Source organism: Anser cygnoides, chromosome 5 (assembly GCF_040182565.1).
Source record: "Anser cygnoides isolate HZ-2024a breed goose chromosome 5, Taihu_goose_T2T_genome, whole genome shotgun sequence".
In the NCBI taxonomy this organism is placed as follows: Eukaryota; Metazoa; Chordata; class Aves; order Anseriformes; family Anatidae; genus Anser; species Anser cygnoides.
The window spans coordinates 36,691,906-36,708,989 of record NC_089877.1 but is presented as its reverse complement, the minus strand read 5'-3'; the positions used below and the strand labels follow the sequence as shown (position 1 = coordinate 36,708,989).

Genomic DNA, 17,084 nt, shown 5'->3' with positions numbered 1-17,084 from the left:
GCGACCCTTTACAAGTTTATTCCCAAAAAAGCCTCCTGCCCCCCCCTCCACTGCTGTCCCAGGGGTGGGCTGCCCCACTCACCCCGGTGGGCCCTGCCCCAGAGGGGGCTTTTGGTTCGGTGGAGGGTGGGGGGGGGGGCGGGATCTTACAAATAAAAAAACGAATGGAAAGAGGAGCGACCTGATGGGGGGGCCGGGCCCCGGGCCCCGGCGGCGGGTGCTCACTTCTTGGCTTTGGCAGAGTTGCGGGGAGGGGTGACGGGGCGTCCGGCGGGGTTCAGCCCGCTGAACTGCCCGTATTTGCCCTTGTTCTTGTCGGCCGGCTTCAGGATCTGGGGGTCAGGGGATGAGTGGGGGGCTGCAGGCGGCCGCCCCCCACTTTCCCCACCTCCAGGCCCACCCGCCCACCCGCCCGAGCTGCAGCCCACCTGGAAGGAGCACATGAGGGTCTCATCCACGCTCATCATGGCGCCCGCGTTGTCGAACTCCCCGCAGTAGTTGGGCGCCGAGAAGAGGGTCACGAGCTGGCGCTTGGCGAAGAACTCGTAGCCGTCCTCCACCACCTGCGGGGCCTCGGGGCTCAGCTGGGGCATCCCCACTGCCCTGGGGCAGATATCCCCCCTGCGCCCTGCCTGCGATCCCCCCCGGGACAAATACCTTCCCTCCACAAGCTTACGGAGCCCCGCCACCCGCTGGGGCAACACCCCCGAGACCCCAAACGTCCCCTCCTGAGGGGAAACCCCCTGGAGACCCCTGCCTGTAGGGAGCCCGGGTGTGCCCAGAGCAAACACCCCAGAGCAAGAGCCAGGCACCCCTGCCAACCTCCCCCAGCGGTACCTGGTGTGCCCGGCAGATGAGGTCCAGGTCGTGCTTGTGCAGGAACTTGGCCACCACCTCTGCCCCAAAGGTGAAGGAGACGCCGCGGTCGTTCTCGCCCCATCCCTGCACGTCCTTGTCCGGGTCGGACCAGAGCAGGTCACACAGCAGCCCCTGGTCGGGCACGTCCGTGGGGCGCATGATCCGCCGGATCTGCTCCATCGACTGCAGGTCGGGAGACAGCCCTGCGCGGGGCGGGCGGCGTCAGGCCCTGCCGGGGGGCAGCCCCCCTCCCCGGGACAGCCCCCCGCCCCGGGACAGCCCCCCGCCCCGGGGGCACCGTGCCCACCTCCGTGGCAGCAGAAGATCTTCTCGTCCACGATGGCGGCGATGGGCAAGCAGTTGAAGCAGTCGGTGAATGTCTTCCAGAGCTTGATGTTGTACCGCCGCTTGCCTGCGAGGCAGTGGCGTGGGTGCCAGGAGCCCCCCCACGGAGCCTCGCCAGCCCCGGCCCCGCTCTGGCTGCCCGCGGGACGTCACTGGGTGACGCAGCGTGGGCCTGGGACGGGGGCACGGGGCAGGCACGGGGCATCGCATCCCGGCAGAGAAGGTGCCGGTGGGGACGGGTGGCACGGGGGTGACAAGGGGGCCCCCGTTTGTCACAGAAACCGTAGACGGGGCCAAGCGTGGGATGGCACGGGGAAGACACGAGGCGAAGGCGGGCAGGGAAAGGTGGGTGGGATGGGGCTGGAGGGGGGCACGGCGGCGTCTCAGCACTCACACTCATCGTAGAAGCCGTAGATGCGGTTGATGCTGGCGCACTCGTGGTTGCCGCGCAGCAGGAAGAAGTTCTCGGGGTACTTGATCTTGTAGGCCAGCAGCAGGCAGATGGTCTCCAGGGACTGCTTGCCCCGGTCCACGTAGTCGCCCAGGAACAGGTAGTTGCTCTCGGGGGGGAAGCCGCCGTACTCGAAGAGGCGCAGCAGGTCGTAGTACTGCCCGTGGATGTCCCCTGGGGGGGGGGGGGGGGCACAGCGCGGGGTGACGCCCGGCCCCGCCGCCCCCCCCCCCGGTGCCCGCGGTGCCCCCGCCCCGTCCCGGTGCTCACCGCAGATCTTGAGGGGCGCCTCGAGCTCCAGCAGGATGGGCTGGCTCAGGAAGATCTCCCGCGACTTGAGGCACAGCCCGCGGATCTCGTTCTCCGTCAGCTGCACGTTCTTCCCGGGACGCGACCCTTGCACTGCGGGGGGGCGGCCGTCAGCGGGACCCCCCCCCCGGTAACGGAGCCGGTAACGGAGCCGGTAACGGAGCCGGTAAACGCCCCCAGACCCCGCCGTGCCCCCCCCACACCCCCGGACCGCCCGGCCCGGTACCCGCCCCCCCTCTCCCCGGTCCCCTCAGGCCCACCCCCCGCCGGTCCCGGTCCCTCCCCGGAGCCGTTGCGGGGCCCGGAGGCCGCCGGGGCCCCGGGGCCGTTGGTGCCGCGGGCGGGGCCGTTGGCGGCGGCCCCGTGCCGGAGGGGGCGGCCGGGGGGGTCCCGTGGGGGCCGCTCACCCTCCAGGAGGCGGCTGATGATGGAGTCCAGGTTCAGCTTCTCGGTGTCCGCCATGGCCGCCGGACGCTGCGTCCCCGCGCGCCGCCCGCCCCGCCCCGCCCCGCCCGGCACCGGGAGCGGCCCGCGGGGACCCGGGGGGGCGGCGCCGCAGCGCCCCCTGCCGGGCCGGAGGCCGCCGAGACGCGGAGCGGGGCGGCCGGCGGCGGGACGCCGGGGGGCAACCGGGACGGGGGACGAGGGACGGCGCCGGCGGGCACCGGGACACGGCGGGCACCGGGACGGGGGACGCGGGACAGCACCGGGACACGGGGCGTGGGACGCGGGGCGGCACCGGGGCACCGGGAGTCGGCGGGACGGGGGACACGGGAAGGCACCGGGGGGCACAGGGACACGGCGGGCACCGGGATAGGGGACGCGGGACAGCACAGGGGGCACCGGGACACCGGGGGTCAGCGGGACAGGGGACACAGGACGGCACCGGGGGCACCGGGACACGGCGGGCACCGGGATAAGGGACGCGGGACAGCACCGGGGGCACCGGGACACGGCGGGCACCGGGATAGGGGACGCGGGACAGCACCGGAGGCACCGGGACACCGGGGGTCAGCGGGACAGGGGACACGGGGCAGTACCGGCGAGCACCGGGACACGGCGGGCACCGGGACAGGGGACACGGGAAGGCAGCGGGAGGGCACCGGGACGCGGGACGTAGGACAAGGGGCTGCACCGGGGGGCACGGAGACATAGCGGGGGCACCGGGACGGCACCGAGACGCTGGGACACGGGATAGGGGACACGGGACGGCACCGGGGAACATGGGGGGGACGCGGGAAGTGGGGCAAGAGGAAGCACCGGGGGACGTGGGGGGACACGGGGCAGCACCGGGGGGCAGCAAGACGTGCGTGGGTGGATGGGGGGGGGACAGCGGGGTAGGAGACACGGGACATAAGGCAGGGGGCAGCACGGGGGGCACGGAGACACCGGCGGGGCACCGGGACACTGGGACACGGCACAGCACCGGGGAGCGTGGGGGGACACGGGACACGGTGGGCACCGGGACGCCGGGGTGGGGACTTGGGTAGGTGACACGGGACAGCACCGGGGGACGTGAGGGAGACGGGATTTGGGATGGGCGACAGCACTGGGGGGCAGGGGGGACACGGACAGCCCCGGGGGTGCACCGCGGGGTGCACGGGACCGGGACATGTGACGGCACCGGGGGGCAGCGGGGCACCGGGACACGTGACAGGGGGCACGGGACAGCACCGGGGGGCACGGAGGCACCGGGACACGTGACGCGGGACACGGGACAGCACCGGGGGGGGTCGGGGGGGGGCGCGGGGGGACAGGCGCAGCTCTGCCCCCGCCGCCCCGCTCCGTGCGTGCCCCGTGCCCGCACCCCCCGGTGCCCGCTCCCGCCCGGCGGGGCCGCGTCTCGGGGCTGTGCCGGTGCGGCCACGCGGGACCGTTGCCGGGAGGCTGTTGCCACCCCCGTGCCGCGGAGACTCCCGTGGGGGCCTCCGTGGGGAGCGGGGCAGACGGCGTGTGCCGCGCCGTGCCGTGCCGCGCCGTGGGGCGCTTTGCCGTGCCGTGCCGTGCCGTGCCGTGCCGTGCCGTGCCGTGCCGTGCCACGCGTGCCCCCGGTGCCGTCCGCTCCCCGCGTGCCACGCGCGCCGCCAGCCCGGGCCGCGTGCCCGTGGCCCCCGTCCGTGACATTTCAGCCCCGCGGTGTCAGCTGCGCCGCTGTCCCCGGGCGACCCCCGGGTGCCCCAACCCCCGCTGGCCGCCTCCCCGCACCCCCCGCCCCCCGTCCCCGCCCCGCGCCCTCCCCCGGGGCCGCCCCGCCCGGGCTGGAGGCACCGCCGGTGCAGAACCGGGCACAGGGCTCTGCGGGCAGCGACAGCCGCGGGCACCGGCACCGCCACAGCGACCGCCGGTGGGTGCCGGGGTGGGGTCTGGGGGGTGCGTGTGCGCTGTGCACGCGTGTGCGGGGACTTGCGCACGTGTGTCCACGCGTGTCCGTGCGTGGCGTGCTCAGAGCGCTGCGGGGACGGGGACGGCGACAGCGCGAGCAGCTGCCGCGCTAAGCCGGGGGACGTGCGGCGCCGCATCTCCGCCGCGCTGGGGACAGGCGACAGGCAACAGGCGACAGGGGCCGGGTGGCAGCCGGGGACAATGGGGCTCTGTGCCGCCCGCCGTGCCCGCCGCCTAATCCGGGGCACGGGGCCGGGCCCCCGGTGGGGGGGGGGGGGGTGGGCGCGGGGCTTTAAGGGCTCCGAGCGCGCCCCCGGCTCCAGCGGGGCGCTGTCCCGGGGGCAGGCATCCATCCACGCGCGACCGCGGGCCCCGCGCAGGTACCGCGGCGAAAGGGCTCGCCGGGGGGCGGGGAGGGGGCGTCCCGCCACCGGGGTCGCCCCCGTCGCGTGGACACCGTCCAGGGCCCCCCCGTGGGGTCCGCGGCTGTCCGTGCTGGCCAGGGGACGCCCGTGCCTCAGTTTCCCCCCGAGCCAGAGCCGCTGGGCTGGGGCACCCGGGGGGGGGGGGCGCGCCCGGGCCCACAGCCCCAGGGCACCTTGGCACCGGGCGCAGGGGGGTCCCCGGTGGGGCTGAGCTGACGCCGGATTAGGATAATCCCTGCCGGGGCTCAGCCGGAGCTGCCCCAGTCAGCAGGGCTGGCACCGAGGGGTGCGGGGGGGGGGGGGGGGAGAAGTGACACCGGGGCTGGCACCGAGGGGACCCCAGGACACCCCGGGGGTCCCTGCCGAACTCGGCTGACTCGGCCCCTCTGTCTTTTGCAGCCCCCCGACGCCAGGATGGTGAGTGGTCCCGGGAGCGTCCAGGCGGGGGGGGGCTCCTCCCGGCAGGGCTCGGCGGTACCGGGCACTCGGCGTGGCAGTGCCGTGCCCACCCGCCGCGTGACCCCGCGGGGACAAGGGGACGCTTTGTCTGGGAGCTGGCACTGCCCTGCTGTCCCCAAGGCGGTGGCTCCGTGCCTGGGCACCCCCACAGCCCCCCAACCCCCTTGCCCCGTGCTGCGGCACTGCCCCGTGCCTGCCCCATGCTGCCCTGAACCCCATGCCCGCCCCATCGCCCCCACGCCAGCTCCATCGCCCCCGTGCTTGCCCCTCATCTGTCCCACTGCTGGCCCCATCCCTGCCCCGTCTGTGCCCCGTGGCAACCCCCACGGCAGCCACCCGGTTCCAGCCCCGGCTGTGCCCCACGGCAGCTCTCAGTGGACCAGGTCAGCGTGGAGCAGCCGCTGAGCCCGAAGGAGAAGGAGTGGGCAGGGCCGGAGGCACTGTGCCCGGGCTGGCTGGACGAGGAGGTGTCTGATGGCGAGGTCCCCGAGGACACCGGGGACCCCGACTCAGCCACCCATGGCTACGAGTTGCTGCAGAGTGCCCTGCGCCAGGAGGGGCTGCCCCTCACCGTGGACCACACCAAGGAGCCCCGCACGGGTACTGGGCATGGGGGTCACGGGGGCTGGGAGCTGGGGACACAGCGCCAGGCTGTGTCCTGGCACTGGGGTGCCAGAGACGGGGTGGCAGTGGGGTCCCATGCCTGCTGACCACCACCTCGCTGGCAGGATTCGGTCCACTGGACATGACTGTCTGCATCCTGGGCTCCCCTACCGCCTTCCTGCCCGTCCTGCTGGAGGGTGGCTCCCGCTGCCCAGGTGCGTACGGCCCCCAGTCCCCCATAACGGGCAGCCACGAGCTCCCCCCACGTCCCACCCAGGGTGGGTGCCCAGCACAGGGGGCACAGCCACTGCCCACACCCCTGCCCACCCGCAGGTGCCATGGTGCTGTGCCTCTCACCCACCTGGGCCAGCCGGGTGCCCTCGGAGACGTCCCCAGGCGCCTGGTCACTGCTGCTCTCCCAGGGAGTTTCCTTCGAGGCGGGGGGCCACAGCACCCTGGAGGTGTTTGTGCCCCCCCGGAGGGCCACCTACGTGACGGGCACCTTCAGCCCCGGGACTGAGAGCAGCTGGGTGGGCGAGCTGGCCCGCGACCTCGACTGTCCCATGGGGGGCTCGGTGCCACTGGCCCAGTGGCTGGAGGACCCGGTGGCCACCCGCCGGGTGCTGGCTGCCCGTGCTGGCCTGCTCGTGCCCCCCACCCTGGCCTTTGTCCTGGGAACAGAGGGGGCCCTGCCTGAGGACCCCGCACCCCCTGGGGTGCGCCTGGTGCGGCTGGAGGACCCCCAGGGCCAGGAGAGCCTGGTGCGGGAGGAAGTGGGCGCCTTCCTGGGGGGCACTGCCATGAAGCCCTACAGCCAGGTGGGCACTGGGTGGCACCGTGGGCTGGGTGGGGGGCTGTGGGGCTGGGGCGTGGGGGCAGGGAGCAGCAGCGGGACACTCGGGGGCGGCTGTGGGGTGCCAGTCACAAGCACCGAGTGGTGGCGCGGCTTGGTGGGACGGCCACGGGGTGGTGGTGGGAGCGGGTGGCAGGGGGCGAGGGGTGCTGTGGCGAGGCGGCAGGCGGTGACACCACGCTGCATGCAGGTGGCGGTGCGGCCGGCAGGGTGGCGGTGGCGTGGGACAGGCACTCGCAGCACCCACGGGAAGGCGGAGGGGGCGGCGGTGGCGGCGGCGGTGGTGGCCCGGCTGAGTGGGCTGCAGGAGGAGGAGAGCGTCCTGCTGGAGGCCCTGGTGCCCACCACCCGCCTGCCCGCGCCCCCCCCACGTAAGACCCCCCCTCGGGCGCCCACCACCCCCGGGGGGGGAGAGGGGCGGGAAGGGCCCCCTGGAGCTCCCACCATCCCTGGGAAGGGCCCCCTGGAGCTCCCATGGTCGCTGTCAGCCTCATGTCCAAACCCCGGGGTGGGGGCCACCCCGGACCCTTGCAGCCCCCTAGGGAGGGGGGGGAGGTGACTGCCCTGGCCCCCTCCTGTCCCCTGAGCTGGGGGGCAGTGCCCATCGTAAGGGGGCAGGTGGGGAGGCGGGGGGACCGTCCTTGGCCCCCCACCATCCCAGGGGGCTGGGGGTGGCCGTGGTGGTGGTGGTGCCACACTGGGCTGCCCTGCGACCGGGGGTGGGTTGGGGGGGGGGGGCGGCAGGGCCCCCTCCCCACGTTCCTGTCCTCGGGCTGCGGCGCGTCCCTGCCCTGTCCCTCGCCCCCCAGGCAGCGCAGCCCCGCGGCTGCCCGTGGCCCTGCGCATCTGCACCGTCGTCTGCCGGTCCTGGGGGGACCGGCCCCAGCTCTGCCAGGTACGGCCCGGGCGCGAGGGTGGGGGTGCCACACCCTTGGGTGGGGTCGGGAACCCCCCCCCCCGTTCATGTGGCCCCTGTGCTTGGCGGTGGGTGCGGCAGGGTGGGGGTGACCGCGAGCTGTGGGGTGTCGGCACCTGGTGGCTCTGGGCGTCCCCGGGGGTGGCCCATGTCCCCGTGCCGGTGGCGGCGTGTCCCCACAGGTGGCATGCGGCATGGGGCGCGCGGAGGCGCCGGTACGGCATGGGGCGGCGCTGCCCCTGGGCCTGGACTCCAGCCTGCAGCAGTGGGGCCTGGCGGACCCGGGGCACCGGCAGGCACTGGCGGAGCGGCTGCGGGGGGCTGCTGAGGACGCCATGGCCGCCCTCCTTGCCGCTGAAGCCGAGCTGAGCCCCGCACAGCGTGGTGGCACCCGTGCCCGCACCGACATCCTTGGTGAGCACCAGCCCCTGGGGCTGCTCCTGCAGGGGCAGGGGGAGGGCAGCCCTGGGGTGCTGAGTGCGCCGTTCCCACCGTGTCCCCCAGGTGTGGATTTCCTGCTGTCATGTGTGGATGACACCCTGGAGCTGGTGGCCCTGTCTGCCAACTGCCAGCGGTGCTTGGAGACCTGCCTGCTGGCTGAGGCCATGGGGCGCGACGTGGGGGAGCCTGCTGGTGACCTGCCCCGGCTGCTGGCAGAAGCCCTGCTCCACCGGGCACAGTGCCACCTGGTAGAGGGCAAGGACATCCTACTCATCGGGGCCGGCGGCGTCAGCAAGAGTTTCGTTTGGGAAGCAGCCCGCGAATATGGCTTGAGGGTAAGGAGGAAATGGGGCTGTCAGTAGGTTCCAGAGTGAACACCGGTCACCGCCCCTCAGGCAGCGGCTGCGCTGCAGCAGTGCTCGCACTGCGGGTGGTCTCCGACCTGCTCTCCTTCTGCATGGGCTGAGGGGGGCGGCGTGGGGCCGGGGGTGGGCACCCGTCCCCCGTCCCCATACCACAGTGATGCCCCTGTGGTGGCTGCGCAGATTCACCTGGTGGAGTCGGACCCGGAGCACTTTGCGGCGGGGCTGGTGCAGACCTTCCTGCCCTACGACAGCCGGGAGCACCAGCGCGACGAGGAGCACGCTGAGCGGGTGGTGGAGCTGGTGCGCGCCCGGGACCTGCGGCCCCACGCCTGCCTCTCCTACTGGGATGACTGCGTGGTGCTGGCGGCGCTGGTGTGCCAGCGGCTGGGGCTGCGTGGCAGCCCGCCCGCTGCCGTCCGCCTGGCCAAGCAGAAGAGCCGGACCCACCAGCACCTGCAGTGCTGCCGCCGTGGCCGCCCGCCACCCGCCGCCTTCGCCGTGCCCTGCCGGCGGCTGCGCAGCCACGGGGACGTGGAGCGGGCGGCGGGTGTCGTCCCCTTCCCCGCCGTGGCCAAGCTGGAGTTCGGGGCGGGCGGCGTGGGCGTGCGGCTGGTGGAGAGCGCCCGGCAGTGCCACGCGCACGCCGCCCGGCTGTGGCGCGACCTGCGTGCCGACACCGACTACCCGGGCATCGGGCTGGGCTGGGGCAACGCCATGCTGCTGATGGAGTACGTGCCGGGCACCGAGCACGACGTCGACCTGGTGCTGTTCGAGGGGCGGCTGCTGGGCGCCTGGGTGTCGGACAACGGCCCCACGCGCCTGCCCGCCTTCCTGGAGACGGCGGCCGTGCTGCCCTCCTGCCTGCCCGCCGACCGGCAGGCCCAGCTGGTGCGGGCGGCCCTGCAGTGCTGCCGGGCCTGCGGGCTGCTCGACGGTGTCTTCAACGTGGAGCTGAAGCTGGGCCCCGGCGGCCCGCGCCTGCTGGAGATCAACCCGCGCATGGGCGGCTTCTACCTGCGCGACTGGATCCGCGCCGTCTACGGCCCCGACCTGCTGCTGGCGGCCGTGCTGGTGGCGCTGGGGCTGCCGCCCGTGCTGCCCGCCCGCCCCGCGCCCCGCGCCCACCTGGCGGGCGTCATGTGCCTGGCCTCCGAGCACGGCCCGGCGCTGCGCCACGGCGGGCTGGCGGCCCTGCAGGGCCTGCAGCGGCGCGGGCTGGTGCGGCTCAACCCGCTCTTCGAGGAGGCGGGCGGCCAGTACGAGGAGCCCTGCCTGAGCGTGGCCTGCGCCGGGGGCAGCCCAGCCGAGGCCTGCGGGCGCCTGCTGGGGCTCTGCCAGGCGCTGGGCATCGACTCGCCACGCTACCCCGTCGACCATTTCCTCTCCCACTTCAAATAGCCCCGGCGGGGAGCGGGGCGGGGGGGTGGCGCAGAGGTCCTGACCCACGGCCCTGCCTGCCCGGCCCCCGGCGCCCCCCGGCTCCCCCCGGCCCCCCGACGTGTCCCCTTCTCCACCACCTCCTCCCCCTGAGCCCTCCCTGGGCCTTGTCACCCGTGTTGCTCGCTCCCCGTGGCACGGGGACAGAGCCCAGGGGGAGTCCTGAGACCCCTGCCCAGCCATCCCTGTGCTGTCCCCAGGGGAGGCAGGGACGGGGCCCCCTCGTTAACAAGCCGATGGTAATGGGGTGGCCCCCATGGCACCCATGCCACTCCACAATGGCAGTAGGACCAGCCAGCACAGGGAGACCCCGCAATAACAGAGAGCACAGGGAGGTCCCACAATAATGAACCAGCGTGGGGAGACCCTACGATAAATGAGCATGGGGAGACCCTGCAATAGCAGATGAACATGGGGAAACCCTACAATAACAGACCGGCATGGGGAGACCCTGTGAGGAAACACCATCACTGGGTAGACCCTACAATAACAAACCAGAGTGAGGGAGACCCTGCCATAACAAACGTGGGAAGACTCTCCCATGACACATGGCCCTGGGAAGGGTCCACGAGGACAAGCTGGGCCCTCAGGAAATGCCGTGTGACAACGCAGTGTGTAATAGGCACTGCTGCCCTGTCACCCCTCGTCACCATCGAGTGGTCTGACAGCAACAGATGCCACAGTAACAGCAGCAACCCTACAATAACACAGCCCATGTAGCGCCTGAGACCCCCCAGTAACAGCAGCAATCCTACAATAACACAGCTTGAGTAGTCACGTAGTGCCCAAGACCCCCCTTACTGGGGGGGAATAGTGACCCTAAAAAACCACACAGCCCGTGTAGCACCTGAGACCCCCCAGTAACAGCAGTGACCCTACAATAACACACAGCCCACGCAGTGCCCAAGACTCCCCGGTAGCAGCAGTGACCCTACAATAACACAGCCCACGTAATGCCCAAGACCCCCCGGTAGCAGCAGTGACCCTACAACAACACACAGCCAACATAGTGCCCAAGACCCCCCGGTAGCAGCAGTGACCCTACAATAACAGCCCATGTAGCACCTGAGACCCCCCAGTAACAGCAGTGACCCTACAATAACACAGCCCACGTAATGCCCAAGACCCCCCGGTAGCAGCAGTGACCCTACAATAACACAGCCCACGTAATGCCCAAGACCCCCCGGTAGCAGCAGTGACCCTACAACAACACACAGCCAACATAGTGCCCAAGACCCCCCAGTAACAGCAGTGACCCTACAATAACATAGCCCACGTAGTGCCCTAGACCCCTGGTAACAGCAGTGACCCTACAATAACGCACAGCCCATGCAGTGCCCTAGACCCCAGTAACAGCAGTGACCCTACAATAACACAGCCCATGTAGCACCCAAGACCCCCCGGTAACAGCAGCGACCCTACAATAACACAGCCCACGCAGTGCCCTAGACCCCCCAATAAAGGCTGTGGAGCACCGGGGCCGTGTCGCTGTCCCACTTTCTGCGGGCAGTTCCCCCTCCCGGCCCCCCCCCCCCCCCCCCCCCCGGCGGGGCCCCCCCGCGGGCCGGCGCTGACATTTGGGGCCGACCCCTGCCCTTTGCAGGGCCACCCCGATACCCGAGCCGCCGCGGGGGCGTGGCCCCGGGTGGGGGGGCGTGGCCTCGGCGAAGGGGGCGTGGCCTCGGCGAAGGGGGGCGTGGCCTCGGCGAAGGGGGGCGGGGCCGCGTCCCGGACTACATTTCCCGTGGTGCCCCGCGGCGGGGATGCCGGGGTCCCCCCGTGACGCGGGGGCGGGGCGGGGCGGGTGCGGCGGTCCCGGTGCGGCGCCGCCATGGCGGGGGTGTTCGACATCGACCTGGAGACCGAGGAGGGCAGCGACGGGGAGGAGCCCGAGCTGGGCGCCGTGAGCCGGGCCGGGGGCTGTCGGGAGAACCGGGAACCGGGACGGGGGCGTCTGGGAGCGGAGGGGCCGGGGCCGGTTGGGCGCGGGGCACCGGGACGGGGGCACCGGGACTGGCGGGGGGACAGGGGAGCGGGGACGGGGCTGCGGACGGGGGAACCGCACCGGGAATGGGAGCGGCGGTACCGGGACTGGCGGGGGACGGCGGAGGCGGCGGGGGGAGGACAGCGGGGACCGGGACCCGGTGGGGCTGCGGACGGGCTGGGGACGGGGGCACCGGGACGGGCTGGGGACGGGGCTGAGCACCGGGACAGAGCCGGGCTGGGGCGGGACGGGGAGGTGCACCGGGGGCCGTCAGCGCTGGGGACGAGGGGCGGGGGGACGGACGGACGGAGCGGGGGACGGACGGGCAGCGGGAGGGGGACCCCCGCCCTGGGCGGGCACCGACGCGGCGTCCCCCCGCAGGAGATGGAGCTGGAGCCCCGGGGGAACGGCCTGGAGTAAGTGCGGGATGCCGGGGGGGGGCGCCGGGGGCCCCGTCCCCGCTCACCGCCCGTCCCTGCAGGCCCGTGGGGCACTACGAGGAGATCGAGATCTCCGAGAGCAGCGTCAACAACGGCCCCGAGCACATCGGCCCCCACTGCTTCGAGCTGCTCCGCGTCCTGGGCAAGGGCGGCTACGGCAAGGTGGGGGGGGGCTGCCCCCCGGCAGCCAGCGCGGGGCCCCCAGGGCTCGGGGCTCGGGGGGGGGGGGGGGCTGCTCCCGAGCTGCCTCCCCACCTCCACCACCGCTCCCCAGGTCTTCCAGGTCCGCAAAGTGCAGGGCACCAACACGGGGAAGATCTTCGCCATGAAGGTCCTGAAGAAGGTAGCGTGGCCCCCAGCGTGCCCCTGCCGCCAGCACGGGCCCCCCCTCACCGCCCCCTTCCTCCTCCTCCCGCCCCCCTCCCCAGGCCAAGATCGCCTGCAACGCCAAAGACACGGCGCACACGCGGGCCGAGCGGAACATCCTGGAGGCCGTCAAGCACCCCTTCATCGTGGACCTCATCTACGCCTTCCAGACGGGCGGCAAACTCTACCTCATCCTGGAGTGCCTCAGCGGTGCGGGCGGCGCGGCGCTGGGCCGGGGAGGGGGCACAGGATGGGACAGAGCCCGGTGAAGGCTCAGGGCCACCCCGGCCGGGGCTGTGCCTTGCAGGCGGGGAGCTCTTCATGCAGCTGGAGCGCGAGGGCATCTTCCTGGAGGACACCGCCTGGTAGGGACGGCTGACTCTGGTGTATCGCGTCCTGCCCCCCCAGGGTGGGGGGTGCGGGGGGGCCCCTGGTGCCGCTCGCCCACACCCCCCCTGCTGCAGCTTCTACCTTAGCGAGATCACGCTGGCGCTGGGCCACCTGCACTCCAACGGCATCATCTACCGTGACCTCAAGCCGGAGAACATCATGCTCAACAGCCAGGGTGGGCAGGGGTCGGGGGGGGGCTGGGGGGGGCAGCGTGTTGGGGGCTGACTCCTCCCCCCCAACCCCCCCCTCCAAGGGCACATCAAGCTGACGGACTTTGGGCTGTGCAAGGAGTCCATCCATGACGGGGCCGTCACCCACACCTTCTGCGGCACCATCGAGTACATGTGAGCCCGATGGGATGGGGGGGGGAGGGCGGAAAGGGGTTGGGAGGGCCCAGTGCTCAGGGTGCCCCCCCCCACACCCCCCCCAGGGCCCCTGAGATCCTGGTGCGCAGCGGGCACAACCGGGCGGTGGACTGGTGGAGCCTGGGCGCCCTGATGTACGACATGCTCACCGGATCGGCAAGTTGGCCTCCTGCTCAGGGACTGGGGGGGGGGTAGGGGGACAGTCCTGGGGGGGGGGCCCCCTTCATCGCTGCCACCCCCTCCCCTTGCAGCCCCCTTTCACGGCCGAGAACCGCAAGAAAACCATCGACAAGATCCTGAAGGGGAAGCTCGTGCTGCCGCCCTACCTGACACCCGACGCCCGTGACCTGCTCAAAAAGGTGCCTGAGCCCCCCCCCCCCCCACCCCCAGTACCCCCTGCTTTTGGGGGGGCAGCACTGGAACACCCCCCTTGGGGGGGAGCACTGGAACACCCCCTTGCCCCTTCTCTTCCAGTTCCTCAAGAGGAACCCCAGCCAGCGGGTCGGGGGGGGCCCAGGCGATGCAGCTGATGTGCAGGTAGGAGTGGGGCAGGGGGGAGGTGTCACCAGTGATGCCCCCCCCCCCCGTGACCCCCCCCTTCCCACTCCTCCTGCAGAAGCAGCCCTTCTTCCGCCACATCAACTGGGACGACCTGCTGGCCCGCAGGCTGGACCCGCCCTTCAAACCCTGCCTGGTACTGGGGGGGGGGGGGGGAGGGTTGGGGGGGGCAGCTCCGTCTCCTCTTTGTGGGGGGGCCGTCAAGAGCAGCCGCATCCCCGCAGCAGTCGGAGGAAGACGTCAGCCAGTTCGACACCCGCTTCACCCGCCAGACGCCCGTGGACAGCCCAGACGACGCAGCCATCAGCGAGAGCGCCAACCAGGCCTTCCTGGTACTGGGGGGGGGGGGCACTAGGGGGGGTGGGGTGGGGGTTCCTGACCTGCCCCCCCCGACGTGCCCCCTCCCCACACAGGGCTTCACCTATGTGGCCCCCTCAGTGCTGGAGAGCATCAAGGAGGGGTTCTCCTTCCAGCCCAAGGTGCGCTCCCCCCGGCGTCTCAACAGCAGCCCCCGCACCCCTGTCAGGTACTGGTGCTGGGGGGGGGAGGCACTGGGGAGGAGGGGGTGCAGCGTGCCCCCCCCCCTCACCACCTACCCCCCCCCACAGCCCCGTGAAGTTCTCCCCCTTCGAGCCCTTCAAGCCGGGGGCAGCGGCGGCAGCAGAGCCCATGGAGCTGGGGCCCAGCCTGCCCCCCCCGCCTGAGAGCACGGCCCCCCTGCCCATCAAGACCGCCGTGGGCACCAAGAAGGCGAAGGGGGGGCGGGGGCGGGTGCCCAGGTAGGGAGGGCGGTGGGGGGGGGGGGGACACCCACAGGGGGACGCGCCACCGGGTGAGGAGGGGCCCCGCGTGGTGCCGGGGCAGGGGGGGGGCCCCCATCCCGGTGCTGGCCGCGGGGCGAGGGGGGGCCCCGCGGAGCTGCTGGTGCTGGCATGGCGGGGGGACGCCGGCACCGCCCCCCGCCCCCATGCTGCTTCCGCGGGGGGGGGGGTCCGGGCCGTGGGGCTGTGCCCCCGGTGGTGGGGCGAGTGCCAATTAAAGCATCGATCAGGCCTGGCTGCCCTCTGCTTGGGGGGCTGGGGGGGCGCCCCTTCTATCTGCATAGCCACGCCCCCTCTGTCTAGCCACGCCCCCTTTCATTGCCACACCCCCCCAGGCTCCGCCCCTTTTCACCACCTCCCAGCTCTGGGCCATGTGCTGCCCCCCTTTGCCCCTCCCCTTCCCCAGGCCACGCCCCCCACTAGGCTCCTCCCACCGCCCCTTTGCCCCGCCCCCAGCTCCACCCCCTTCGCCAAACCACGCCCCCAGGAGTGGCAACGTCTCTTTATTGGTCAGCGGCAGGCCCGCACAGCCAATTGCGTGGCTCTGCCAGGGCTTGGGGCGGGCGTGCTTGTGACGTCAGAGGGCGGTGACGTCAGAGGGCGGTGACGTCAGAGGGCGGTGACGTCAGAGGGCGGTGACGTGAGGCCGTGCGTCCCCCCAGGTGGCCGTCCCCGAGAAGGCGTGCATGTCGCTGAGCAGCGCCTCGGCACTGCCGCCCAGCGCCTGCGGCACGCCCGGGGGGCTCTGCTCAGCCTCCAGCGGGGCCGCGGCTGCCTCCTCCTCCTCTTCTCCTCCTCCTCGTCATCCTTCTCCTCCTCCTTCTCCTCCTCGTCCTCCACCTCCTCGTCCTCCTGCCGCTGGTGCTGGGCCCACGGCATCAGCTCTTCCTCCTCGTCTGGCGGGGCCGTGTCCTCGTCCCTGTCCCCGGGGGCTTCGGCGGGGCCCTCCCGTCCCTGCAGCTGGTGCCAGCGGCTCCGCAGCAGCGCCAGGGCCCGGCGGCCCATGGGCCGGGGGTGGTAGCGGCCGGCCGAGAGGTGGCAGAGGTGGCGCCAGGCCAGGGCCAGCCCCACGGCCAGGCACAGCAGCAGCCCCAGCAGGGCCCCTACCACCCGGTCGCTGCGGCTCCCCACCGGCTCCCCCGCTGCCGCCAGCCCTGCCAGCACCAGCAGCAGCGGCGGGGCCGGCGGGCACCGCGCTCCAGCCTGCAGGGACACGGCAGGGGTCAGCACCGAGGGGGAACGCGGGGCAGGGCTGTGCAGAAGGGCAGGGGCTGGTGCCGGGGCAGGTGCCCCGTGACGGGAAGCTGCGGTCGGCAGCAGCTGCAGCACCTGCAGCAGCAGGCCGGGCTGCCCCCGCAGCAGCCCCAGACAGCCCCGGCAGCCCCAGTCTGCTCCCGGCAGCCCCCATCCCTGTAGCATAACCACCCCCAGCACCTGCCCCATGCCCCCCCAGCCTGGCACCCCCAACCTCTACCTCCCCCCCCCCCCCCCCCCCAAGTCTACCCCTCAAGCCCTGGAACCGCAGCACAGCCCAGCCCTGTTGTCACCCATCCCACAGAGCTGACTGCCCCTCCCAGGCATGGGAAAAGGGGGCTACCCCAGGGCCCCATCACTACTGTGTCGTCGCCCCCCCCCCCCCCCCCCCCCCCCCCCCCTTCAGGACAACACAGACTGAATTGGAACAAAGCATGGACCGCTCCCCACCCAAATTTAACCAAGGGAGCAGGCAGGAGTTGATGCTTGTGGCTGGGGACATGGGGGAGGGGGGTGCATAAACCCCTCCCCACCCCCCCCCAGTTCACTCCCAGTCTGCTCCATGCCCACCCCCCCCGTGTTTTTTTGGGCGCTCACCATCGCTGGGTGCTGCTGGAGCGGGTGCTGGTGCCGCAGGCGCAAGCAGTGCTGGGGGGAGCCCCCCCTTGCTTCCTGCCCCCCCCCCCCCCCCGGCAGCAGCGGATGTATCGATGCGGGGGGAGGCGGGTGCTGTCCCCATCCCCCCCCCCCGCCTACCCGAAATGGAAAGGGCCCCGGAAACCCAAGGTGGCGCATGAGGCATGGGGGTGCGCTGCCTGTCACCCGTGCCCCAGCGAGGCTCTGGGGGCTCTAGTGTTGTGTCCCCCCCCCCCCCAACAGTCCTTGGGCCACCAACCCCCCCCAGTGCCCTGATCTCTGGGGGCTCTGACACCCCCTCCCTTCCTGCCCCCGCAGCTTGAGCTGCTCCTGCTCTGTCCCCAGTCCGTGCCTGAGCTTGTGCTAAAAAACACTGCACCTTGCACCCTCCCTGTGCTACCCGTATAGGGATGGGGTCATGTCACA

The 17,084-nt window shown here is 72.6% G+C and overlaps 4 protein-coding genes across 6 annotated transcripts; 2 read left to right on the top strand and 2 right to left on the bottom strand.

The window, feature by feature from the left end:
- Positions 1–2: 2 nt before the first annotated feature.
- On the bottom strand, positions 3–2,525 carry PPP1CA (protein phosphatase 1 catalytic subunit alpha). Its single transcript, XM_066997880.1, has 7 exons — positions 2,371–2,525; positions 1,925–2,056; positions 1,598–1,828; positions 1,166–1,270; positions 838–1,061; positions 429–563; positions 3–332 (listed from the first exon to the last, which is right to left on the bottom strand). Exons 1-7 carry the CDS (start codon positions 2,423–2,425, stop codon positions 222–224), a joined length of 993 nt encoding a protein of 330 aa, XP_066853981.1. The 5' UTR covers positions 2,426–2,525; the 3' UTR covers positions 3–221.
- A 102-nt stretch (positions 2,526–2,627) lies between these two features.
- CARNS1 (carnosine synthase 1) lies at positions 2,628–11,323 on the top strand. Of its 2 annotated transcripts, none has more exons than XM_066997873.1 (10): positions 2,628–4,307; positions 5,170–5,187; positions 5,598–5,829; positions 5,958–6,047; positions 6,166–6,650; positions 6,876–7,056; positions 7,495–7,580; positions 7,784–8,015; positions 8,106–8,377; positions 8,588–11,323. In XM_066997873.1, exons 2-10 carry the CDS (start codon positions 5,185–5,187, stop codon positions 9,803–9,805), a joined length of 2,799 nt encoding a protein of 932 aa, XP_066853974.1. In that variant the 5' UTR covers positions 2,628–4,307; positions 5,170–5,184; the 3' UTR covers positions 9,806–11,323. The 2 variants fall into 2 exon arrangements, with proteins under 2 accessions (XP_066853974.1, XP_066853975.1); XM_066997874.1 differs by lacking the exon at positions 2,628–4,307 and adding an exon at positions 4,613–4,725.
- A 300-nt stretch (positions 11,324–11,623) lies between these two features.
- Positions 11,624–15,000, top strand: RPS6KB2 (ribosomal protein S6 kinase B2). 2 transcript variants are annotated; one of them, XM_066997871.1, is made up of 15 exons: positions 11,624–11,747; positions 12,210–12,244; positions 12,310–12,430; positions 12,543–12,611; positions 12,697–12,844; positions 12,942–12,999; positions 13,099–13,199; positions 13,278–13,368; positions 13,455–13,545; positions 13,641–13,748; positions 13,864–13,926; positions 14,006–14,083; positions 14,175–14,279; positions 14,361–14,473; positions 14,556–15,000. In XM_066997871.1, the coding sequence occupies exons 1-15, from the start codon at positions 11,676–11,678 to the stop codon at positions 14,728–14,730; spliced, it is 1,428 nt and encodes a 475-aa protein (XP_066853972.1). In that variant the 5' UTR covers positions 11,624–11,675; the 3' UTR covers positions 14,731–15,000. The 2 variants fall into 2 exon arrangements, with proteins under 2 accessions (XP_066853972.1, XP_066853971.1); XM_066997870.1 differs by having other exon boundaries at positions 14,172–14,279.
- A 255-nt stretch (positions 15,001–15,255) lies between these two features.
- Positions 15,256–16,723, bottom strand: PTPRCAP (protein tyrosine phosphatase receptor type C associated protein). The gene is given in 3 exon segments (XM_066997872.1): positions 15,256–15,557; positions 15,560–15,971; positions 16,620–16,723. Coding segments are annotated over 3 exon segments (579 nt in total). The 5' UTR covers positions 16,623–16,723; the 3' UTR covers positions 15,256–15,393.
- Between the last annotated feature and the right edge of the window lie 361 nt (positions 16,724–17,084).